We start from the raw sequence: 27,323 nt of genomic DNA, 5'->3' as shown, positions 1-27,323 counted from the left end.
AACTACTGAACCAATTTGCATGAAATTTGGTATGGAGATATTTTGATACCCGAGAAAAGACATAGGCTACCTTTTATTGCGAAATATGTACCACGGGCGAAGCCGGGGCGGACCTATAGTACTGTATATTTTGCACCTTTGACCTTTCTAACGTATACATGAAAATACGTCCACATGAAAATAAAACTATAATCAAGTCTTTGGTGACTACTATAATCAACGAAATTTTTTTTCTGTTAATTTATACAATACAAAAATAAATTCATTGAAATGAATGTTAATTGTTAGTATAGTCTATAGTTTTAACTCAAATTTGTATTTTATAAATGTTTAAATCTATAAATAAAAGAAACAGTTATTATTACTCATTTATTTTAACTTTTAGTACAAAATAAAACTAGTACACAGGGATACATCTCAAACCTAGCATTTGCAATTGATGAATAGTCCGAGGCTTACGACAATAAGTCTTCTCATTTGTACTATTTTAGACACTAACGTCACACTGATTAGCTCATTTTCCCCAAATAAAAATAAAAGTTAGTCAAAACTGAATAATGCAATCACTCTTCGAGATCTGGTCAAGCTACATCGTATGCCAATATATAATACTACCTTACTTATGGTAATTCCGAACCAATTATTAAATCAACTTACATACGTCTTATTCCAATACATAATTTTGAGGTTTGGAGCGGCATTGGTGAGTATCAGGCACAATCAAGCCAGTGCACTCCAATGTTTAAAATACACAAACGACGTGATACTTTTGACAAAAATTGGTTTTATATTTGTTCATTTCAAATTCAGTATCTGATATTGTCATTTATGTATTGTAAGCATTTATCAATATATATATCTCTTTCTTTTCACAATGATCTCAAATTTCACCTTGATTCGAGTACATTTTAACACTAATGTTGACATGACATGATTTTTTTTTTATTGTGAGGCTATGAGCATTTTATTCTATAATGGATTCTGCTTATTGCCCAGTTTGCTAGCGAATTATTCTATGTTCTTTATTAATAAATAAAAAATAAATGGGCTTAAAATGCTCATTCCTCTTAAGATGGTCCTATGTGGAAATTGAAGAGGAGATAAATCAATATTCAAGAAACAGATTAGAGGACAACTAAGGAGTTGAAGACAAAAATTCTTAGTAAATATTTGAAGCATAATTAATGTCGTGATTTTTGTTACATAATTTTGGAAAGGTTAACCGGTAACTTTAAATGATTTAAAATAGCACTTCATGATTTTTTACTTAATAATCCCAAAAAAAGTTCTAAGAAATCCATTTAGACCTTATAAAATGTAAGCCTTACGTCTAAAAGGCGGATATTTTTTCGTGAGCGACAGTATTTAATATTACATTCCAGGTTAATTGTTATGCAATTTATACTTATTACGGAACTCGACGTGATATTTGTATTGTACAAATGTGGGAATTAACATTTCATTCTATATTGACCCTGTTCCTAGCGAGAACTACGAATTATTGACTAATAATGCATTTCACTTAAATATAAAATGCATATCTATTTACAATTGAATGTGTAAAAAATTTAGTGTCCCTTGTATTCGACTGAAAGGAACTATTTATAAGGCTATTTTTAACAACTTGCCAATAACTGTTTTTATTCAGTAAAAAATTATATCATGATTGTTCACCTGCATTTTGATATATAACCTCATACCTAAGTGCATTTACCTAAATTTTAAGTTACAATCATGTGTCTATTTACAACTTGTTCAATTTTTTGGCACGACCAAGACATTGCGCCCGTCAAACATAGTAAAATCAGTCAAATAAAATTTCCAATATAAAAATTTAAATATTATTTACATTTATTCAAGCTTGCACTGTTAAGACATTTCATACACTTATTATACAGTATTTATATCAGGTGAAATGTTATTAATATTGCATCACTTTGAACATATTTCTTTAATTGTATAAGAATGCAAACTTTCAGCTGTATAAATACCTTGCGTTTCTATTGTTACTTTGCAAGCCGGAATATAATTTACCTCATTTCGTTGGATATGAAAATAAAGATTCATGATCTTTTTATTAAAAATTGATATAATATCACATTTTATTGAACATTATTATAGTTCACTTGACTACATTAAGACAGTCGTGTTCAACATGATTATCATAATGTATTCTAGACCATTGTTACATTGAATGACTATTGTAGATTCAAGTCGAGTATGTACCATAAGGCAGCGGCTATGTAAACGGCAGTATATGGAGCTTCTTTAAAGCATATTTTATACTAATTATAATCGAATTAATCTAACCTTCTATCCATACTATCATTACGTTCATCTGTTGTATTTACAAGTTCATTAACAATACAATTATCTAATTTATTAAAGACATACTCAAAGAAATGATTCACATTATTCAGACAGAGCTCACCATAACATCAAAAACGAAACACAAAACAACAAACATCCATCTAAACCGGAGTAAAAACGAACCGTTGCACAATCACCGAATCGCGTATTTCGATTTCTAAGAGCTAAATGAACACATGAAATACATTTCGCCGCGGCGCGATCGTTCGCTGCGTTCCGGAAAACGACATAGAAACTAACATTAAATAATTACATTTCTTAAACGTAAAATAAACTCAATAATATACATAATTACATTATATATTCGAAAAAAAAATAACAAATAAAATCGATAGTCAATATGCGGGAAGCGTATCGATCGCGGAGGCGAGACGGGCGCTCCGTAGCGGGCAGTGTGTATGTCGGCCGCGGCGGCGCTACGTGCTCGAGCGTCACATGGGCGGGCGCTCCCACTCCACGGCGGGCGGCGGCGTGCTGGCCCACGTGTTCCAGCGCTCGCGCCGGAAGAAGCGCTTCTTGAAGTGGTGCGTCGGGGGCGACGGCGCGGGCGGCGAGGGCGCCGGCGGCGAGGGCGCGGGCGGCGAGGGCGCCGACGGGGAGGGCGCGGGGGGCGCGGGCGCCGCCGCCGCCGCCGCGCGGCCCGCCTCCCCGATGCCCGAGTCCGGCGACGTGTTGCACGCCTCGTCCGAGCGCCGGCGCTTGTCCTCTATTGCCGTGGACGCGAACGAGATTATTTGATCGAACCGGAATGCGATCCGGTCTTGCCACTTGCTCTCCTCGACTTCTTCACCGCCCTCACCTTCTGAAATCAATTTTATATAAGTATGTGTGATCGTAGAACTGAGTGTATACCAACATCTGGTTGAATATATTTTAGGTGATAGAGTGTCATTTAACAGTTTAGGCATGCTAGAAATTATAACAACCGATGTGCTCAATTTCTCGCTGATGTTACATGTTAATATAGGACATGCTCGTTAATAAAAGAAAAAAAATCTTTTATTTGAAAAATCAACAGGTGTACTGACCGGGTGGGCGGTCGGGCAGCTCGTCGACGAGCGGTGTGGAGGTGTTGGAGTGCGGGTCGGGCGGCGGCGTGCGGCGGCGCGGCTCGTCCCCGTCCCCCGCGCCCCCGCCCCCGCCCGCGCCCCCGCCGGCCCCGCTCCCCGCGCCCGGCCCCGCGCCGCCCGCGCTCTGCTCGCCGCTGCGCCCGCGCCAGTACTCTGACGCCAGCACGCGCGCTTGCAGACACGCTGCCAACCCTGTATATCCAACCACATTTCAATTGATGCCCTATATCAGACGTAGTGGCAAGTGAGCGATGCATGTGAAATACTATAGTGCTCGAGCGTTTCAGTCTTAAGTGGTATTCGCTCGTCTATTTTATAGATATACTAACAGATCATTTATAACAGAAACCAAAACCATTTAAAGCGACTAATAAATTGAATAATCAAGTCTATAATGCCTACGAAACCTCAATAAAAAGCAAAATAATAGCATGCAATGTTTTATCTGAGGCAAAAAGAATAGTGTGCAAAGATATTTTTTGAAACATATTGGGCTATTGTTTCATGTGCTCACAAATTACATAAGATGCGAATAAAATGAAAAAACATAATTTTAATATATTGCATTTAAAAAAATAAATATAATGAAGAAGTAAATGTAGGCCAAGCCCAAATAGTTTTCAGAAGAATTGAAAGCACTAAAGAAATCTATGAAATAAATAAAAATATCTGATATAAAAAGCAAAGATGAACCGAGTCAAAAAGGTAATTCGAATCGATAAAAAAGAGAATCAGAATACAGCCGTCGACCGCTGCATCTCGATTGCATTACATTATCTTTCTGAAAGGGAATATAATACAGCGGAGAGAGCAGACGTCACCTGGCATCACAGATTCAATCGTTTACCGATTCGACGAGTACAAAATTCATGCAATATAGAATCACTCACGGCAATCTATCGATATAAGAAAAGTGTGTGACCTTCGAGCGGCTGGTGCGGGGCGGGCGGGTCGTGGTAGCGCGCGCTCATGTGCACGGCCGCGTTGATGATGCTCTGGTTGCTGATCTCCAGCGTGCGCTCGATCTCGCCGTTCACCAGGTCGCCGATGGTGCGCGCGCCGCCCGACACGCGTTCCTGCGACAAATGCCGACGGAGCGCTAGCTTCGCTGGGGACACCTTCGCAGAGATTCGTTACGTTCAGATATGTACACCGCTTGCGTGTGCGCTCCGTGTGCGCCTCTCCAGTGTCCACGTTATCGCTCCCGTTTACAGGTTTTATACTACATGGTTTTGTACATCTACTACTATTTGTATACATATAAATTTATAGAAAATACTAAATAACAAAACAAAAATTAAATCTAAAAATAATAAACGATATATTAAAATTAATTAAAAACACAACAATGTAACATGGTTGCAAAAGATAAAATTATCAAAAAGTAAATGAAAGTTTTAACAGGATGAAACAATCAAGTATAACTCAAATTAATAATGAAGACAACTATCACAGCATTTTCCAAATTACCTGTGTATAATCTGGTTGCGAGGGGTGGTGGTTGCGTATGTCCGGCGGGCGCGGCTCGTGGTGCGCGTGCGAGGGGCGTGGCTCCCGCCGCTCGTACCCGTACCGCTCGCGGCGCACGTCCCTCACGTCGCGACCGTCCCGCTCCCGCACATCCCTGGGGTCGCGCGTGTCCCGGGCGTCACGCATATCTCTCTGATCCCGCATATCCCTCGAGTCACGCATGTCACGTGAGTCTCGCATGTCACGTGAGTCTCGCATGTCACGTGAGTCTCGCATTTCTCGCGAGTCGCGCACGTCTCTGGGATCGCGCATGTCCCGCGGGTCACGCACGTCTCTGGGATCGCGTACGTCTCTGGGATCGCGTACGTCTCTAGGATCGCGCACGTCTCTAGGATCACGCACGTCTCTAGGATCGCGCACTTCTCTTGGATCGCGCACGTCCCGCATTGGTCGAGCGTACGCTTGCGACGCATTCCCCGAAGATGCCGGCCGCGCCGCGTAAGCTGGATGCGGACCGTTCGGCCTCACGTACCCGTTGTTGTAAGCGTGATTTGGTACTGGTTGTCTTGGCTGTGGAATTATATAATTTCAGTGAAGCCATAATAAAATATCTTACATGCAACATATCCAAATCAAGTATAGACAAATAGAAATAACTAACCTCGAGTCGAGAAGCTTTGCGTTGTTCTTGATCTTCATTCAACACTGAAGTTATTATGCTCTTCAAACGATCTTCGAAATTGATCACTTTAGGTGATTCCTGCACTTTAGTGACCACGTTGAGCGGCTTCTGCGACTTGACGGGCGACTGACGCGACAGCGGCGTCACTTGTCCGCTTCGCTGCGGCGGTATTTGTGAACGATGTATTGGAAGAGCTGCCTTTTGTTGCCTGCAAAAAAGTAAACGTCAATACAATTTTTGTTTTATGATGAAGTGCAATACTTTTATTGTACATTTTAAAGTCGAAAGTTACCTGTGATCAGCAAGTCGATCTGGGTCTTTTATATATCCATTCACAATAACATTTGGTTTGGTTATTTTTCCAGCTTCTATTTGTCGCCCCGTTTCTAGTATTTTCTGAGCCAAGATCTCAGGGTTCTGTTCCTCAATTTTGCCAACATCTGGCACATCTGGCCAATCCTGGGATCTGGACCGATGGTCTCGAGATTTCCTCGGTTTCGAGTTCACTGTGTGCGGCTTAACAGTCGCTACAGGCACTGTCGGCGTCGGTGCTTTTTGTTGTTCACTTGCCTTCTCCATTTGAATAATTTCATTTTGCAAGTGACCAACTTGTGCGTGTAACCGTTTCCTATGTGCTAATGTGGCCGATATTTCTTTCAATATGCAATCGTGCGCTATACTCTGCGTGATCTCAACGTCTGGCGGTATGTGCCCTAGCTGTCTATACTTTTCAGTTATCTCAAATGTTCTTTGCTTTACAAGCATAGCTTGTTCTACTTCTATATTATTTACCTGAAAGAAGAAATGGTCATAAGTAAATTGATATTTACATTGAATGCATTTACATTTGAATTAACATATAATTAATTAACAATGAATATTTTGAAATATTGACCTGAGCCTGCAGTTTGCTCGCTTTACTTTGAAGCTCTTTATGCCTTCCCACAATTTCCTTTGCCTTCGCCAAAAGATCAACCGTATTATTAGCGTGAATACCCAATTCACTCATGCGCGCTTTCAACAATGCCACACTGTCGCTAATAAGAACACTTATTTGTTTATCCAACTGAGAGGCTCTTGATTTTAATTTTTGGTTTCTTTCCTGCAAAATTAATAAAGCATTTAATTATATTTAAAAAAAGGTGCGGTCTACGCATTATCATAAGTTAATAATTTATTACTTGCAATTGTGAAAGTACAAAGTGTCCGTCGTTTACCTTCTCCTTATCGATCTGGTGTCGTATCTCGAGCGCGTACTCGGGCGAGTTCATTCGCGCGATGAAGGCGAGGTACTGGTCGCGGAACATGTCGAGCAGCAGCTGCAGGCTGTAGGGCGTGCGCGGCGAGCGCGGGATGTCCAGCTCCGAGTGCAGCCGCTCCGGCGACTGCAGCTGCACGCCCAGCGCCGACAGCCGCTGCTCCACGCACCCGGGCGGCGGCGCCGTCACCTGACCGCGCAAACACTCGTATAGATATTGCAGTTTCGAAGACTAAGCAAAGTGCTTTCGTTACAAAAAGCATTTTCAGCTTGGCAATCGTTATTATTGTAATAGGCAAATATTATAATCTGTATTTTGGTTATTATATAGTCTGTATGGTATCACTGTAAACTGCAATTGTCTTTGCCCTCCTCCTGTCTCCGTGGTTCGTAGTGTAATGTCGTGTGCGCATAATGTAGTTTGTAATAAAGTATTATAAAAATAAAGATAATTTATCAGCATCCACAATTAGTTGTGTTTCAATATACAATTATTTCAACAGTTATAAAAAAAATATTGTATATAATATTTGAAGAAATAATATAAAAAAGCAACACATGATAAACATCAGGCTATTGCACGCCTCATAAGCGAAGGGTTGAGGTGGGTACTACTGTCACTTCGCGCAAAACATCTGATTTTTCAAACTTAAAATGTCTTTATGTATCATACATTGCACTTGTAAGATAATACATACACACACATATTAAGAAAAAACACTATTTTTAACGTTCATGATATTTTTGATGTCATTTTTGTTATTTAAACTAGTTAAAAAACAGTTTAAAAAAGTTCTGTCTTGGACGTCCGTGTGTCTGTATGTGCGGATCCTTTTTCTTGTTAACACGATAGCGACCGAAATACTTTACTAATCGAGTCTTTTTTTTTCTCTTACGCTTGAGTATGCTCAGGAATAGAACCCTTTCATTTTTCAGGGTCTGATTCGATGTGGTTTAATTGTTATTAAATAAACAAAAATAATAATTAATAAATATTTATTAAAAAAAAAAATATGAGGCGTGCACTTTTGGATTTTCCAAATTATATTTTATTTTTATGCTTCATTTACATGTCAAAGCGTGAATGTTGCGGACAAAGTGCTCTAAATACTTATTATGAATAACTGCAAATAAATCAAACCAAAACAGTTACCATTTAGTTGTTATGGTATAAAAATGTTTGCGTCCATCCTTTAGAGTTTAGACTTTAGAAGAAGCATGTAAAATAATAATAAAATCAAAAGAACCTGGTGATTCGGTAAGTCAACGGTATTTAACTCACAGCGCCATTGTGTATAGTGGAGGCGAGCGTGGTGGAGTGCAGCAGGTCGAGGCCGGCGATGTTGGGTCTCGCGGCGCGGCGCCGCTTCGCCCGCGCGGCCCGCCGCCGCGCGCCGCCCGCGCTCGCGCTGCGCTTCGTGCTGCGTCCGCGACGATCTACACGCGACATCACATTTAATACAACGCTTCATGTCATGTAAAGGGAATAAACGCTACACGACGAAAAGGATGAGTGCAGAGCGGTGTAAAATAAAATTGAAGCTATTGAAATGGGAAGAGAAAAGCTGGTTGTTGAAATTGCAATCAAAAAGTACTTGCATAGTCATGGGCTTCTTGACGTTAGAGCAAAATAAATTTGTTTAGTGAAATAATTTAATTTGTTAATGATAGACATGCCTATATTAGGAATTGGTTTATTATCTGTGAAACCAATTGGTGTCATCTGTTTCGCGATATTTTTTATTTAATTTTAAATGAGTGTGTAGACTTTGTAGGTGTGAACAGTGTAATGAAGTAAATAAGTTAAATGTGAGTATGTTTGTAGTATTTTCACTCTCAACACTTTCTAGTATTTTCAAACCATTATTGACAAAATTACTTTTCATATATTAAATTTAGATCACACCTTCAAAGTAGTTAAATAAGCGAATAATAATTTGTTCACTACGGTAATTTTATTGAAACATGCTTAACCATTAGAGCTCCTAGCGCTTATTAATTATACATTAAAATTAAACAATTTATAAACCACAATGAAAATATTAATAAGATGAAGAAGTGAAAATACACAAAGCATTTATTATATTCACAGTAAATAAGAAAATAACTCACTCACTAAGTAGTACTGTAAACAAATTATCATGCACTAAATAAAACACCTACCAGTTAGCTAGCTCAGAAAAGTTAAGTTTAGCTTTCAAGAAAAAACATCTAACAACATATTTGTATAAATCATGTACTGCTAAGCTCATACTTCTAACTAAACAAACCTGTCAAACAGAGGATGTCGGTAGTTTGATGAAGTTAACTTGTCTATACTCTATGACCATTTTAAATCTCTTAACAATACAACACTGAATGTAATTTTGAATGATCCTCTGTAATCTTTAATTCAAAAATGTCTGTTTGAGATTCAAGGTTTCAATAAAACATCCAAATTGTTCAAAATAGTTCCAAATCCTCAAACAGATTGAATGATTCCATAATGTTGTGATAGAGGGACCATGAAACCGAGCATACTCTGACCGCTGTATGTTAAGCATAGCAGGAGTCCTGCGACATAATTTTGAAGTAAGATTATAAATAATATATTATAGATTATGCAGGTTTTTATTTATAGAATAAATGTTGCTATGTATGACAACTAATAAAATGACAATGTTTTCGAATGAAAAGGGCCAAAGGAAAATAAGTATTATGATCTTTAGTATTTTCTAGTGTTAGATTTTACGCGAGTATTACACATTTAAAAATTAAAGGTTTTTAACCGATTTTAAACGCGATTTATTCATTATATTATTTTCCCGACGTTTCGAACACTTTACAGCGACTTTACAGCGTGGTCACGGGCAGACTGAAACGTCGGGAAAATAATACAATGAATAAATCGCGTTTAAAATCCGTTAAAAATCTATAATTTCTAAATATTATGAATTATGATCTTATGATCTTTAGGTAAATTACAACCATTATTAATAGTAAATAGCGACATTTATTTTACGTGAACCTAGTTAACTTATTATAATAATATAAGCTATCTCAAAATTGAGCAAGTGTGGTGGTAAGGAGATTTGTGCAAATTAAACAGGCATAATTTTGATATTTAGTTTTATAGCATTCAAATGCTATATAAATGAGAAACGAAATGAATTTTTTTAAATAAATGAACAGGACCTGCACCGCACTTGACAACTATTTTGAGACATTCTGGATATATATTTGGGTTGCTCCTTATAATGTGCATTATACTGTTTCGAAACTAGTCATACGATCTCAAGCATAAATTAATTGTTGTTGACAAGTATTAATTTTTGAACCACACATGACTTTTACAATATGTTATACTAAAAATAGGTTTTTTTTGTAAATTATTATGTTATTACTAATCCAATTATGAACAAGCTTTACCAACACTTAAGTTTCTTTTGTTTAAACTGGACAGATTAATAAGCCGATAATTCCGTATTATGTACATAAACATACGGTAAATTCGTGTATTTTTTTTCTCCCTTAACTCTCAAAGATTACTCAACTCAACTTTTAATCCGTCAGTCCTCGGATCACAGACACAATAGAAAATCTATTGTGTCTCGGCCCGATCGGGCCGCTCGGTGGTCAATGGGTTAAACAGTTTCAAACCACCATACAAACAGTATTATATAACCATATATGATATAACATCATATACATACTGGAGTCTGACGAGGAGGCCCAGGGCGCGCCCCACTCGCGCGGCGCGGGCTCGGGGCCGGGCGGCGCGTCGTCCGTGCCGCTCGACTCCTCGTCGCTCTCGTCGCTCGAGCGCCGCGCCACGCGACGCTTCGCCACTGTGGCGCGCGCTCGCGTTCTGCCGTTCTCACCCCTGTTGTGCGAAACAAGTATACATATTTTATGTACACCTTTATTATATCGGAGTTTTGAAGTGAAAACTTCTTTAGCGGCGTTGAGCACTTTTTCTGTAATGGGTATAAAATCTTAAACTCGCGTCAGGACACGTGACCTGATCGAAAAAGCGTAAGACGGATGGATATCAAACATGCTCAACGTTAATAATCAAGTTTTCACTTCTGCCGGCACTCCCGGAGTGCAATCCGTCTTTTTTAGTATTTGTTGTTATAGCGGCATAGGAAACACATAATTTATGAAAATTTCATCTTTCTAGCTATCATGGTTTATGGGATACAGCCTGGAGACAGACAGACAACGAAGTCTCAGTAATAGGGTCCCATTTCAAACTTTTTGTACGGAACCCTGAAAAGACTACATACAAACATTATTTATTGTGAAGAGAGTTTGTTTGTTTGTACTTGTAAAAGCGAGTAAAAATTTAAAATACGCGTACTCGAACAATAATGTGCGTAGTCTATTCATACTAATATTTATACCAAAAAACCAAAAACAGATTTAGGTCAGTCTCATCTGCTCGATATAACTATGATTTCGCTTTCGGAGTGACGTTTTTATTTTTATGAAATACTATTACGTATCCTTTGTTTATATGTAGATAGATAGCGTCTACAGTTAGCTACCATATTTAATTCATTTTATCTCCAACACATATAATATTATGTACAAACTATACTTACGTCGTAAACTACAGAGTATAATTTCTCAAAAAAAAAAGACGGGTTGCACTCCGGGAGTGCCAGCAGAAGTGAAAACTTGATTATTAACGTTCAGCATGTTTGATATTTTGGAATGGTATCCGTCTTACGCATGGAATATAAGGGCTAAAAAAAAATCCGTCTTACGCTTTTTCGATCAGGCCACGTGTCCTGACGCGAGATTTTATACCCAACGCCGCTAAAGAAGTTTTCACTTCAATTATGCAAAAGAAAACTAATGTTCAATAAGTACCTAATAGGCCTAGTCGGTCTCGCAACCTTCCTCCTCCTTTCTGGCAGTGAGCCGGTGCTATGATTACTATTTCCATTGAGCAAATCGGGTGTAGGTTGCCTCGTTGGTGGCGCGCTTACATTCCTTTTGCTAGATCCTTCTCCCTCATCACATCCGTTTTGGATTCCCTGCACGAAACACATATTGTAACTACATCTTAGAATATTATCATATAGTATTTCACACAACATTTACTACTACAACTAGTATATACTGAACATATCATAATCCTTGTTTTGTATTGATAAACATGATATATAATACACGTCAGTGATAAATTGCGTAACATGAGATAAATTATTATTTTATATGACTATTTCAATTTAACAAGTCCATTTCCATATATTGTATTTAATTAATATTTAATTTTAATGGTAATTCTTGACTGCAGATGAAAATTTTGTTAAGCATGCACTAAAAAATTAAAAATAGCAATAAGTAATATTTGATTGGAAACAGACCCTTTTGCTGACCTTGAGTTTCGGATTTTTCAGTCTTTGAAAGTATCTCTCTAATTTGGTCCTATCTATTATGTGTAAATAGTAAGATACTGGCTTTCCTGTCCAAGACACGGAACCTTTCAGCGGTGACATTTCACTAACATGCATTATGGTCCCAATGTCGCTTAAGTTTCTGTCAGTTATCCTAAAGTTAAGTGGACAAAAGCTCTTTGACGATACGATTTTCGCGCCATCTTTTAAATCTGCAAATCTTTCTTTCAATTGGTGATCGACGTGGGGCCCAAACGCAAAATTGTTCACAAAAACAATTGTAGCGGAATTTATCTTTTCTCTATGTTCATCCATCAAAAAGTCTCCTTTTATCAATTTGTATTCTCCGTATTTTTTGCCATACCATTTCATCCACATCCTAAAATTTAGATCCATGTTCTGAAAAAGAATAAACACGTCATATTAAGATGTTTGTTTGGAAATTCGAGGTAAGAAGAAAGTTATCAACACATTATATTAAATAAATAGAAAACAGATGATAACAGATGATTATGGTTAAACATTTGCTTCTACGATCATTCGAAACTTTGACGATTAGTAGTGTTACGCAAGCTTTCCCTCGCTTCATGCATATTCTATAATATAACGGAATTTGTAGTAAAAATAAATATTACAAAACATACCTCTGCATATTTACTAGGCACTTCCGCTTTCTCGACACCAAAACAGATGCGACAGGGTGTCGCGGCCGCCATTTGTAGCACAACTTGGCCAACGCCTGATCCCAAATCCACGAACACATCTTCGGCAGTTATATCTATTTGATCTATCATTTGACATACTAGCTCATAAGAAGTTTCGCCGTATACCTAAAAAGCACAAATATGTGAATATTAATATGCAATGTTTGATCGAATATATGCAACAACAAACGAAATTCATTAATCATACCTCAGGTGAAAAAGGCTCATAATTGTTTAATTTTTCTGGGTCGGCAACGGCTTGGTTATAAGTTTGCTGTAGAATGTGCTTCAGCAAACCTCTGGACGGGTACTTGTTTAGGCGTTGAGCTGGCAGTGATGTACCTTTTTCCTATAAAAACCGATAAGTACAATTTAAAGCCTCTTTCAAATTTAGATAAGACACAATAAAAAATAAAATTTTAAATTCATTGTTTTTAAAAATAATATTGGTAGTGGTTAGTATTTTTCTTTAAATATGTAGCTGCATTTTACTTTGGAAAATGTAAACACAAATTACATTCAGCTAGGGAATGCAATCCCGATCCCGCGGGATCCCGATCTCGCGAGATCTCGTGTAATTTTTCGGGATCAATCCCGACGCATAATATGACGAGATCCCGTTCGAGATTGACGGGATTGGGCGGCAGTGGTCAGCGACGCAACACACAGCCACTCGGAGCGCAAGCTTTTCAATTTTTCCTAATTTTTACTAATTCCCTTGAAATAAGCTTATTGTTTGGATTACCTAATTTACCTACGTTAATTTCCTTACAACCTGATTATTATTTAGTTGGTAAAATCTTATTATTATAACCTTTATTATTTAATCAAATAATAAAGGTTTTTATTTTCTTTCGAGTAACATGTTATTTTAGTTAACCTCACTAGGGGGCATCCATAAATTACCTTACACGTTAATAGGGGGGGAGGGTATCATCTTTATGTGACATAATGTGACAAGGGGCAGGGGGGATCCAAAGCTTTAGTGACGTGACATAGGTAATAAAACGAAACGAAATTTGTACGTGAGCAAAAAACTTTGAACAGAAAATTTTTAATCTACCTACCTATTTGTATTTATTAATAACTAGCGGTCCGCCCCGGCTTCGCCCGTGGTACATATTTATGTTTTCTCTACATAAGAACCATCCTGGTACTTCAAGGAATATAATAAAAAAAGAATTATCGAAATCGGTCCACCCGTTCTCGAGTTATGCGCTTACCAACACATTTTGCGATTCATTTTTATATATAAGATTTCGCACTCTCGCTATAAGATTATCTCTTACGTAACAAAGTCATGTTGTAATGCAAGTGGGACACAAAAATTTACGATTTTTAAAATTTTCGATATCTAAGATTATTAATTAATAAGTAAAAATAAGTAAAAAAATGAAAATAACTGTTTTCTATTATTTTTAGATACATGCATAAGTTTGAAAAATGTGTGACGTCACATTAGGGGGGACGAGGTACTAAAAATGTGACAACCTGTGACAAGGAGGGGTTGAAAAGTTCTAAAATTCGCGTGACGTAATTTATGGATGGCCTCCTATCACAAACAAGCAGTTATTAGCTTTTTCAGTCATCTGAATTCAACTTTTTTTTTTAATTAGACGGGATCCCGAATATTCCGGGATCCCGCGGGATTGATATTTCTAATCCCGCGGGATCCCGAATTTGCAATCTCGAGTCGGGATTGCATTCCCTACATTCAGCCCATTTGTTTGAATTGATTTTAATTACGACCGGTTTCGATAGATCGATGATTTATCGAGTGGAACTAGTGCACTATGTGTTTTAATAATTCGAAAGTAGTATAAACGAAACGTTAAATAAAAAGAAAATTATAAATCCTTTGGAAGTAAACTTTTATAGCCCGTGACGTTGCTTCTTTATAAATATACTATCAAATATTATATCAATATACACGCAGAATTTTTTTAATAGATAAATTCATGACAATAATGTATCAATAAACATTTTGTGTTGAAATAAAAATATTTATCGTGTCAGAAATTCATTCAATAACCTTGACATTCGTGCTTAAATGACCTAAATAAAGGAACAACAAACGACTACCTATACGACCTTGTATCGGATTGCAATATGGTTTATAGCAGCAATACACTACCTACAATAAGTAAATATATGCTACATATATGTAATAATTATTTCTTATTCTCTAAAGCACCAATAAAAACAATTATAAAATAATAAATTGAATTTGTTTTTTATCTAGATGTATAATATAATTAAAATGAAATATTATATTTGGAACAAGTGGGCGCAAATACCATCTGGTCTGATAGCACAAACATAGCAAACTGTGGGTGCGCGGCCTCGAGCTTTCCTTATTTGTTTTGATTAAGCTTTGAAGCATGGGCACTGCGTTGACGTCGAATATTGAAATTCTTCATTTTCCGGGATTCGTTTTTCTATATGATTAAGCCAATCTGCTTCTATTAAATATATCATATTTTATATAGGGAAAATTAAGATGATACAGCAGACCACTGCTAAAACCAAAAAAAAAACTAAAATGCATAATATGTCATCACAAAACATGTTCAATAACAATTAACAATAATTGGGACTTAGAATTTTTTTTTTTTTTTATACCGATTGCGCAGTCAAAAAAAGGTCATTAACACTACGTGAGACATTCGCGTTCGTTTAATAATGCGGTCATCGACCTCGTGTGCGAACCACACCAAATTTTAATCGATTCTTATTTGAATAAGGCTATTATTATTTTGCTGTCCAATTATTTATAGAACATTATAGTTGTGACGTGACCGCATAGCATCAGAAACAAAAAAAAATGCATATTCTTTTATGATTAGTCACATAATATTTTATCTTTAGTTTTTAAAACAATGAGTGAAGGCAATCAACTTTTGGTTGAGACGTTTGTCCGCATGCTAAGGTCAATCAACTTGAAGATTGACGGTAATGTCGATGACTGAGTGTAGTAGGATGGTAATTCTTAAACTTTCACAAGTCAAGCAGTTTATAGATAAACAGATTTTTTATGAACACAAAATAAGAAAATGTATTCATAATTAGGGAAGACAAAATTCATATACAACATACAATCTACATACATGTACATATTATTTAGTTCGAGAGTTTGAATGACTCAATTTTGAAAATTCTTTCACCGTTACCGTTAGTTTGCAACATTATTCTTGAGCGACATAGGTACTTAGGTTATATTTTTTACGTTTAGTGTGACCGTCTTTCACGTCGCAAATGTGGGATGAGCCAACAGTGAATAGATCGACGTTATTTTACACAGATTGTAAATTGTATTTTATATGCGAAGAAACCGTTGAATCAAAAGGGCTGTTTAGATGATTACAATTAAATAAATAAGTTAAAAACGAGGCCCTACAAAAAAAAATAATTTGGAAAATCCAAAAGTGCACGCCTCATAATTTTTTTTTTAATAAATATTTATTAATTATTATTTTTGTTTATTTAATAACAATTAAACCACATCGAATCAGACCCTGAAAAATGAAAGGGTTCTATTCCTGAGCATACTCAAGCGTAAGAGAAAAAAAAAGACTCGATTAGTAAAGTATTTCGGTCGCAAGAAAAAGGATCCGCACATACAGACACACGGACGTCCAAGACAGAACTTTTTTAAACTGTTTTTTAACTAGTTTAAATAACAAAAATGACATCAAAAATATCATGAACGTTAAAAATAGTGTTTTTTCTTAATATGTGTGTGTATGTATTATCTTACAAGTGCAATGTATGATACATAAAGACATTTTAAGTTTGAAAAATCAGATGTTTTGCGCGAAGTGACAGTAGTACCCACCTCAACGCTTCGCTTATGAGGCGTGCAATAAGACGATATTTGTTTCTAAGGGAAATTTTACAAGGTAACAAAGTAAATAAATTATTTTTACTGAGTGGATTATATCAAATTTATCTATACTTTTATATCCATACATACTAATGAATCTAATAATATAAAGCTGGAGAGTTTTTTGTTTGCTTGTTTGAACGCGCGAATCTCTGGCACTACTGGGCCGATTACAAACATTATTTCACTGTTGTACATAAGTGCTCGATCCCTGGGCCTGGGGCTTAAATCATTATGTACCACGGACGAAGCAGAACTATTGTGTAGAAGTCAATGGTTATTTTTTATTATAAAATATATGAAATAAACAATTTAATTAAGTTCCACGCGCACAAGATATGATGATAGTTTGTAGTTCCTACATAACAGCACAGTATTACAATATTATTTCCTACAGTAAGGAATCGCCTTTGATGTCGCGCGATGCCGCCGCCAGCGTAGGTACTTACGCTGCCACACGAAAATACGCTAGGGTTGCAACAAATGGGAAATAAAACAATTTTGATTATTAATATTATGATGAAATCATTTATTCATATGTACATTCAAAATAATTGCGATTATTAAATCTGATGTAATTATTTGTTCATAAATATATAATTACAGATATTGCACTGCTAAATATTATTTACGTGGACACTTTATTTTTGGATGTTCTTAATTGTATATTATACCATTTAACTAAGTTATGCATTCGCATTGGGATGTACAATCTGATTAGAAAATAATGAGGACAACATATACATAGCTTTGATTTTAATTCAACAGATACAATTAATACAATCTTTCTGAAATATTGTTTCCTTCTGGGATTTCAATGTAGATTTACATCCGTAAACGGAACAGTTTTTGCGCGTCATAATAGAATATGTAAGTACCTATGTATAATAAAATTATTACACAAAAAATACGACTGCGTCATCCTTTCGCGATAGTTAATGCAAACTCAGCGTGATTGCATTAAGCGGCCCGCGTCGCCCGACCCCCCGCCAGTTCCCCTCCGTTTCTCTGTACAAGTACATTCGTCGCCATACTGTAGGATGGTAATACTGTGATAACAGACTCAAGGTTACGTACCTACGTGTTTAGGTATGCGGGTGCAAGTCATCGATGACGGTGACATCATGAATTAAGTACTGTGTACATTTGCAGTTATCAACATTTAATACTTTTAAGAGTTCAAAATATGGTTAAATATTTTGAATATTTTCAATTTTTGAATATAAAAAATCCTCTGCTGTTTCGTTTTTTAATCTAAAGATAAGTTAAATTAATTGGAGAATAGATTAATTGTTGTGTTAAGTAGAACGGCTGTTAAAGATAAAAAAAATCTAGGTCTAAACTTTATTAATGATTTTAAAATGTCCCATATTTCTCAAACAGTAGACGTCCAGTATTTATCATCCCGGTCCACTATGTTATATGTTATACGTATGTTTCTATACCGATATTTTATAATGTAAACAAAATTTATGCGGTTCCAAGTTACTACATAAAACTAAAGGAATTCGCTTTATACTAGGATATTGTTACCAACTTCTATATTTACGGACTCAAATAGAATGCATCGTTTAATAATAGATCTCTCAAGCGGTGTCTGCTACGACTACGACCATCGATCGTTTTGTTGCGTCCTCGACGGATGACGCCATCTTTGCCCTCACGTCCCCTCTTATAGCTGTACCTCCTCGTCATCATGCCCCTCACTGCCCCCTATTTTCTCTGACTGTGTAAATAATGCATTAGAGATTGATTGACCATATGCATTTGTGCAAATTATTCTTATATAATAGCATGTTAATTATAATTACTATTCATATTAAAGATTATATTGCAAGTACATCTATTTTGTACCGGACACTTTTTATAATAGGTCATTGAAATAGTACAGCTTAACCAGGAAATGAAACACAAATAGAATGAAGTGGCATTGAAGATGTTACTAATAGGAAACCATGCCAACTATAGTTTGAATCTCCACATAATAATATTACCACTAATCATTCCAAATATTTTAAAATATACCTACTTATTGATTATAAATACACAATGTTATTTTTCCCTGCTATCTTCCTTTAAATTAGAGTCGTTTTTTTAAAGTGTTCAATTTCAATGTTATGAAATTTATCAGTTTAATAATCATGATTTTTAATGTGAACTGTCTATAAAATACTGGAACCAAAAATATTGTGTTTAGAAATCATTATTCAGTAATTTCTAATTAATACGAATAGTTTGAGAATCAATGTTATGTTTCGCGATAAAGTTGTTTATATCTATGACCCACGTGACACGAGTCACACAAGCAAGGGTCGCGCGATGTTACGCACGGGGGTCGCGGAATGCCCTCGATGCACCGGCAGCGGTCGTTTCACTTGATCGACTTAATGTTGGTATGTATTACGAAATTATTCATATGACGAAAAAAAGGAAATATAAACGTATGTTTAAAGATAATTTTTTGAAAAATTTGTAATAAAGTATTTGACCTCATCGAACAAAACGCGCATAGTGCGACAGCTCGTGATACTATGACCTTAAAGTGTGTTCACACATGACATTGTAGATTAACCTTATTCAATTTAATATGCTCCTTTGATATCAGTAAGAAAACGCACAGCCAATATTGTTTGTTTTTCTATCCACTAAGAATAAATCTATGTACATTTATATGTATAGGTATAATTAAGAAACAAATTTAAAACTTACCAAAGCAACTACTGAGTCTATGGCGCGGTTGAAGCGGTCGCAAAGAGCTCGCATACTTTCGTATGAGTGGGTGTCGTAGTCGCTTAGGATGTTCTTCTCCAAGGCACCCTTCATTTCCGGTAGGTCGTCGCATACCCACCTTTTAAATAAAAAAGACATTAAACTTTTTAATCAATATTACTTGCCAATGTTTAATTACATAATGTCTATTGTCTTTATTTCAGCATACTTTATGTACACACAAATGCCATAGTAAAATCCCACCAGTTTAGTTGTTTTATTATAACCTGTTTATCGGCTTCATCTCAATTACGTCAGAGAAAAAAAAAGTAATAAAGAAAGTTTTAAAGACAGGTTTCAAGGTCACTGAATGTGAGTGAACGTCGAGAGGTCGCCAGGCCATGCCCACCCGACCTCACGGGAGCAAAGGGTGACCCGCTTTGTAAAGCTTCTCTATTTATGCTAATTAAAGCAGTGCAAATTTATGTGAATGTTTTTAATAGCTTTTAGAATAATGCACATTTTATTAATCCATACTAATATTATAAATGCGAAAGTAACTTTGTCTGTCTGTCTGTTACTCAATCACGCCTAAACTACTGAACCAATTTTCATGAAATTTGGTATGGAGATATTTTGATACCCGAAAAAGGACATAGGCTACTTTTTATCCCGGGAAAATGACGCAATCTCGGAAATCCCACGAGAACGCGGGTTTTTCTTTGACTGCGCGGGCGAAGCCGCGGGCGGAAAGTGGAAACCTAGTATAGATTATATTATTACAGAACACATTGTAATTTTGTAAAAGGCAATGCTAAATAATATATTTATATTTTAATAGTGAAAAATATGCAATGAAAGGTCATTGTACCGATTATACATTAAATAAAATAAACAAGATAAGTTTTCAAAACCTTGGCATTCTTAGAATATTTTTTTTTTGTTAATTTATAATTTACATAAAACTCTACCTTACGTGCTTAACGTGAAAATAGATATTTATGACCTTTGACCCCTGATTTTTAAACTTGCCACGAACCAATTATATGTGAATTTTGAGAACAGTTTTAGAATGCCAGAATACAAGTTTTTACGTGATAATTAATTAACAGGGTATCTCGATTTTCTGAGATTTTCAACTAATTTGGCCTAAAATTACTGCACTAACTCAAAATTCCAGGCAAAGTAACTTTGCATTGCAAATAACAATCAAATTAAAAGCGTGATTTCATAAAAATAAAAATTTCACTTGTAATTACAATTATACAAAATAAATGTAAATTGTTCAACGTTATTGTGTTCCTTATCAGTATATCACTATATTTATAGTGTTCACGCAGGTACATTGTTTTATTGCAGGTCGGGCAGTAGGGCGATGTCAAAAGTGGTTTGTACTAACAATGCTTGTTACTCATCAGTTCAAGCAAAATTGTTTGGGCGGTCGTTAACACCGTGCGTTGTGCGTCCTTCGTAAGTCAAACAATCACGCAACTAATAGTTATCAGAGCACGTTGATGATCGTCGACGAGTTTATTAACGTAAATCGTACCATTACATGATGCCTCCATTATAAACAATTTTATAATAAAAAAAAGACGTGTGGCACTCGGGGACTGCCGCGGTAAAGCTATTGCATAGCATGCCTTCAAGTCACACCTCCGTGTCCGTCGGAGTGGGGAGCGTGAGGTTTTTCGTTACGGAATTTCTCAATTCGGTCCCCGCGCTCAAGGCCCGCGATAGAAGCTATGCAATAGCACAATATACAGATACATACAGTAAGGAAACTTCATACAAAATGTTCGAAATGGCTCCCCCCCCATCAAGCGTGTTTACAAGGGTATTGAGGGGGATCGATAGTAGCGGGTGACACATCCACAGATTTTGAATATAGTATGGAAAAAAGTTTAAAGTGATGTCAATTCACATTAAATAAATATCGATTGTTTCAGTTTGTAGCCCTTTCAATAAATATATTTGTAAATACCATATCTGACTACAAGTTAAAGAGACTATTTTTTAATTTCTATAGATATGGCAGTATGAGTTTTATATTATGCTGACATATTTTCTATCAAAATGATAGCTACAAATAGTACCTATTAGGAGTCCAGTCTGTTTAAAGATCGCATCTATTTTTTACGCAATCTAGAAGAGCACGAAAATATAAAAACAGGAAACCTTAAAAAAATCTTGTTTAAATTTATGTGCATAATTACGTAAATATTAGGGAAGAAAAAGATAGATATTATAATTATTGTATTTTTATCGATACGTGGCGTCTCCACTTTGTCAAGCACTAAGCCTGTCAAACTATTTTCTTTTTCTTCCTAAAACAAAAAGGTAGAGGTTCTATGCTCGTATAATAATTTTAATTTATTTTTGCATATTTTGTGTTTTTTAATTTAATTTAATTTATCGTTTTAAAAATAATTTAGTAGGTATACCTACATACAAGTATTGTAAATTCTGGTTTAAAATAATTATTGAATATATGTATAATACAAATATCAAGCATTATAAATAATTTAGGTACATTAAATAGCCTTCGGCGTCCATAACAAAACTAGATTTCGAAATATAGCACTGATAAAAACGTATTTACTTTTACAAGCTGTATTAATTCGGATTGTTTCTTCTTGTAAATTCATATTTAGGCTACACCATTTTTGTATTTTAACGGGTTTTAATCTCCAAATTACCACAAAATCAACTGTGAAAAAAAGCAAACAGAAATATACAGGCCGAATTGATAACCTTCTCCGTTATTTTTCAAGTCGGTTAAATATCAAAAAGTAACAGCCCTATAGCTATACGTCATAATTTCATGTGGGGGGCTTAGTTTCCTAACTGTATGTGCGTAGTATATATCTGTCAACTGTGGCAATAGCTTAAAATAAAATGGATATTGAACACTTTTCCGAGATTTTATATTAATTTCGATAGTATTAGCTTTGTATATCTTATCATATAAATCTAATCTTCTATTAAATTATATCTGAAATGTATTCAATTATAAATGAGGAGATCCTCAATGATATCTATTATCTAGCCATTAAGCATACACCAGTCTGCTAACAATATTTTTTAATAATTAAAATACAACATAAGCTTGTATAATTATGCTCCTATAATCTCTCCTTCTACCCACCTATGTTATGCTATTCCATCAGGCCCCGGAATCACAGACACAATAGAAAATCTATTGTGTCGCGGTCGGATCTGGCCGCTCGGTGGTTGAGGGGTTAAATGAATATAAATGAAGTTACATATTTAATGCTGTTCCCAATAAAAAAAAAGTTGTGTGGTTTTATGAAACCACGGTAAAAGTGAAACTTAGGCACAACTTAGGTACGGTTCGACCGTCACGCGACATGCGCTACACAGACCAAAAAGTTTGAGACGATGTAATAAAAGTTTCACTTTAAAAATATTTAAACCTATTTGGCTGTTATTCTGTATTAGATGGATAATGTATTTTTATGTCAAAAAACATAAAAAATGTTTTAAAAATAAAAATTCATAGTGTTCAATGTCCACTCACCTTATAGTTTCTACTATCTCCAGGGCCCCATCGTGTTTGTCCTAAAACAATTTATAGTTATTTTAAAAATAAATACATACTATTCTTTATACTTATGCATACTTCCTGAAGGTAATGTTTTAACCATCAATCATCTCTATGTTAATCTTTGAGCAAGTGAAATTCTTGCTACAATAGCTATTGACTAGCTATATTTTGACTATGTATATTTGAAAATTTTCATAAGTTTAAATTGCTTTTTATAATCGACACACAGTAGATTTATCAGTAAATTTATACAACCTTTGTGTGTTTATATTAGATTCATACAATTCTTTAATACTTATTTAATGGACCTAGTGATTTACAACTCAATAATTTATTTACGCAGATTATATTTTTCTAAATAAGGGCTGATTTTTCAATCCTTGGTTAAAACTTATCCGTCCAATAAAGTATTACACGATAATATTAAAATGTCACCTATAAACTGTCAAATACAGGTCATTAGAATATATTTTTGAAATGGTAGTTTAATATGTTATTCAGGGCCGATTTTTCAATGCTTGGATAAAACTTATCCGTCCAATAAAGTATTGCACGATAATATTAAAATATCACGTAAACTGTCAAATACGGGCAATTAGTATACATTTTTAAAATGGTAGTTTTATACATTATTCGACGAATAAGTTTTAACCAAGGATTGAAAAATCAGCCCTCAACGAATAACTTTTAACCAAGGATTAACCTCTTGATCACCGTAAGGCCCGATCGGGCCGCGCTATGACGTAATACGCCATTCTGTTCAACACCGTTAGGCCCTATCGGGCCGCGCTTCCTCATCGACTTTAACCCGAAATATAATATATTTAGAGTCTACTTTTGTTTGAACAAGTTTAGTCATAGACAAACATTGATAAATATGCCATCGAGTCAAACGAAAAAATACAGTGCACTATGGACGCTTCTATATTTTTTATCTACGTTTAGAGGCCTCTTTGTTTGAAGTGTCATTGTGCAACTCGTGCGTGTTTATTGGATTTTTGTAAGGTAAGTACTATAAAATATCGGATAACTGTTACTAAACTGTGTTATTGTGCATATATTGAAGCTCTGTAGATAATTGGTTGTAAAAAATACATTGTAATATGAGTGATTTTCAAGTTCAAAAGTGACTACCTATAGTCGCATATTTCCGGAGATTTCATTGCGATTTAGGTTCGTGAATACTATAAAATTACTAAAACACTCAATTGAAACTAGTTTCCATTCAGATTTGACCTTTTTTCTAATCATTTTTATTAGAAATTTTGTAATAAAAATACGAGAATTTCTGTATTCGATGTATCAAAATAACGGTTTTCTTGATAAATTCTCAGCACGCCATTTTGATCCCTATTTGTATGAATGTACGGAGGTGAATGGCTTGCAAGGCGTATTTTAATAGTTACGGAGGATTGTCGATAGCTTTATCGATAGGTCGACAGATGATTATGGTTGGATGTATAATATAATGATATGTATTTGTAAATATGAAAGTTTGTGTATTCGCCAGAATAAAGTAAATAAAATTTATTACATCTTGATTTTTAACTACTTCAAAAAAGGGAGTTTGTTGATTTATATTTATTTTTATATTTATTTGATTTGATTGGTATGTATGAGAAATTGTGAGAATTGCAGTTTTCGTGTATGTTTGTCTGTATCAGTTTGTAAATATGAGTGTATAGTTTCATAATTGTATGTATATTTGTAAAATTGTTTGTATGTTTGTCATACATACAAACTTTTCCTCTTTATAATATTTGTATAGATAAAAATGTTTATTTTTTTTTCACAGGATGGAGATAATAGCCTTCGGTATAATAACAAGAATTTTATGGGAATGCCGCCGATTAGGAAATACACATATCCAGCAATATATTTATTTCAAATTGAGTTGAACGCAATGATGATGATGATGATGATGATGATGATAAACATTATAACCACTGTTTATATTTTTCGTGCAAATAAAGCAATTGTAACATGTTGTATTTTTTTATTACCCTACACAAATTGTATTCCTTACACAAAACGTGACTATCGATAAACTAGAAAAAGAATAGGTACATCCCTAGTGATGTTATTGTTTCGTCGGGTCGTGTTTCAAGTGCCGTTTTTATAAACATCTCAATGTTATTTGTCAAATTGTTTACATAAGTGGATAGCATAGGTCCTTGTTATTTGTATTATAACTGAGAATGCATTTATTTTCTGCAATCTAGTCCATAGAACACGTTTGCAAACTTTGGACATGTAAAACAGCTATACTTTCTTGGTACCTAATAATCATATCAATTTTTATAAGATAGGAAATATATCAATGAGTAAATTGTCGTTTTCAGAATGATAAAATATGGCTTGAATGCGGAATAATTAATTTTTTTGTGAAAGGCAATTTCTGGTCGCCATTTTGGAAATTGCGCATGCGATGTCATCCAAATTTTGATAGTTTGATACCGGGATCGAGGGGTTAAAAAAATCAGCCCTTATATGTTGGCAGTTACTTCAGAAATATGACAATTGCTGTTCTATGAAATAACCTTTGAGAAGATTGATGAAGAGAATTGAGAATTAAAACTGTAATATGCTTATAGTTACTGATATTATTAAATACTTTGTTTAACATAATAGAAAGCATCATTAACTGTGTTAGTATTTATTATTTTTGATAATTTATTAACTATTGTGAAGAATTACATACCATATTAAAAACCTATATTTGTTTCTGAACAATACTGTAATTATAGTATTTATCAGTGATATTTAAAATAATAATTACTAAAAATAAATGTAATTAATGTGTTACGTAAAGACATCTCTTGGATCTATTGAATGTCATTCAGAGTAGCTAAAAATGAAAACTATAAATTCTTGAGGTCTGTGGAGTTCTGAATTCATATAACCATACTCCACAAATAAATAAAAAATGAAATTAAATTAATCATTATATTAATCCTTATAGTAAATAGTAATGATAAATATATATTATAAGTAGTAGACACATACATAACAAATTCTAATCATCATAACCTTATTCAATAGATTGTGTTGATATACACCAAACATTAGATACAAAAAAGTAAAATTATTCAAAACAAATAATAATTGTACCTACTTATGTACTGTAATTTTTGGGAGATAACAAGTGTTTGATGTCTTATTAAGATGTTTTTTTTTATTTGTTTGTTGTTTAAAATGCAAATATAGATGATGAATAAAATATACGCAACAGCAGGGTGTACATATCTAAAAAAAGCCGACACCTTGACAAAACACGAGGTCAATACACTCGAGAAATATAGAAGCCATGTGATCAGAAGACTATTTAAAATTATTCTTCTTCCTATCTAATGGTTTATAAATATTGAAGAAAAAAAATGTTATGACACCACATGAATGTATAGCTATGAAAAAATATTGTGTTTATAATAATATGTAGTAACAGAAACACATATTAGCAATGATTATGAAAACACTACGAAATAAAGTCTTATATTTATATAACGGTATTTATAAGATGTAAAGAAACTACTTTCATATTATGACCACATAAAACTGAAGTACAATTTTGTTATGTGCATGCTAATTTCTAAGTTTATCATCGCTAATGCTTTCCTTACCGAGCCATGACCCGATGTAAGAGGCCATGTATAAACAACGGGTTCCGCGCCTGCAGGAGAATGCAAGCGTAAATCCAAAGCCATTATAAGATAACCGCTGCATTAAAGCACACTTTTTTCACTTATACACTAAATTTAACACTAAAAACAATTGGTATTAACATAATTTCACTGCACTTTCACACACACACATTCTTAACTAGGCTAGGCGCCATGTTGAAAATAATATCAATTCAAACATGGCCGACATATTTTATGTTGGTAACAAAAGCCACAGAGTTGAAACTTAACCAAATTATTGTTTTAATTTTTTAAATTAATCAATTTGTTATCAAATTATTGCTCAAAACATAATAAATATATTGAATAAAACATAGAATTTTTTAAATTTCTTATAATTAAGACAGTCGGTTTAGTGTGGATATCTGTATTAAAAGCGATTAAAAGAATATGTTTGACGGCTTTAAATGTTTCTATTTCTTCCAAAGAGTAAAGTAATATATGATTTCTTCTTAATTAATAAACAATAATAACAAATAATACTTTGGCTAAATTAAATAATATTAAGCTCGTCGACTACCTAGGTCTTACCTAGGTACGTA

The 27,323-nt window shown here is 34.8% G+C and overlaps 1 protein-coding gene and 1 long non-coding RNA gene across 6 annotated transcripts; one reads left to right on the top strand and one right to left on the bottom strand.

Moving 5' to 3' along the window:
- Positions 1-355: 355 nt before the first annotated feature.
- gpp (DOT1 like histone lysine methyltransferase grappa) lies at positions 356-26,945 on the bottom strand. 5 transcript variants are annotated; one of them, XM_089696252.1, is made up of 18 exons: positions 26,722-26,945; positions 23,075-23,115; positions 19,534-19,672; positions 13,150-13,290; positions 12,882-13,067; positions 12,208-12,636; positions 11,708-11,874; positions 10,543-10,712; positions 8,133-8,287; positions 6,810-7,040; positions 6,488-6,694; positions 5,885-6,384; positions 5,572-5,800; positions 5,187-5,480; positions 4,911-5,150; positions 4,363-4,558; positions 3,399-3,632; positions 356-3,172 (listed from the first exon to the last, which is right to left on the bottom strand). In XM_089696252.1, the coding sequence occupies exons 1-18, from the start codon at positions 26,803-26,805 to the stop codon at positions 2,802-2,804; spliced, it is 4,014 nt and encodes a 1,337-aa protein (XP_089552378.1). In that variant the 5' UTR covers positions 26,806-26,945; the 3' UTR covers positions 356-2,801. The 5 variants fall into 5 exon arrangements, with proteins under 5 accessions (XP_089552378.1, XP_089552375.1, XP_089552376.1 ...); XM_089696249.1 differs by having other exon boundaries at positions 4,911-5,480; XM_089696250.1 differs by having other exon boundaries at positions 356-3,169; positions 4,911-5,480.
- Positions 23,806-25,087, top strand: LOC149487683 (uncharacterized). Its single transcript, XR_016315690.1, has 2 exons — positions 23,806-24,106; positions 24,897-25,087. It is a non-coding gene; the product is annotated as an uncharacterized LOC149487683 (long non-coding RNA).
- Positions 26,946-27,323: the final 378 nt, after the last annotated feature.

This window comes from Colias philodice, chromosome 6 (genome assembly GCF_061535455.1).
Source record: "Colias philodice isolate Cphi_HAF_F1 chromosome 6, ilColPhil1 Martin Lab GWU primary, whole genome shotgun sequence".
NCBI lineage: Eukaryota > Metazoa > Arthropoda > Insecta > Lepidoptera > Pieridae > Colias > Colias philodice.
This window is presented reverse-complemented; position numbering and strand designations above follow the sequence as displayed.

What these genes read in the sequence shown, in the direction of transcription:
- gpp (XM_089696249.1), bottom strand. Translation starts at nt 26,805, where the DNA reads ATGGCTTTGGATTTACGCTTGCATTCTCCTGCAGGCGCGGAACCCGTT. An exon ending in AGACCGACTAGGCCTATTAG is followed by an intron (nt 10,713 to 11,707) that starts GTACTTATTGAA and finishes TTCGCACAACAG; the next exon opens with GGGTGAGAACGGCAGAACGC. An exon ending in GCAAAGCTTCTCGACTCGAG is followed by an intron (nt 5,481 to 5,571) that starts GTTAGTTATTTC and finishes ATAATTCCACAG; the next exon opens with CCAAGACAACCAGTACCAAA.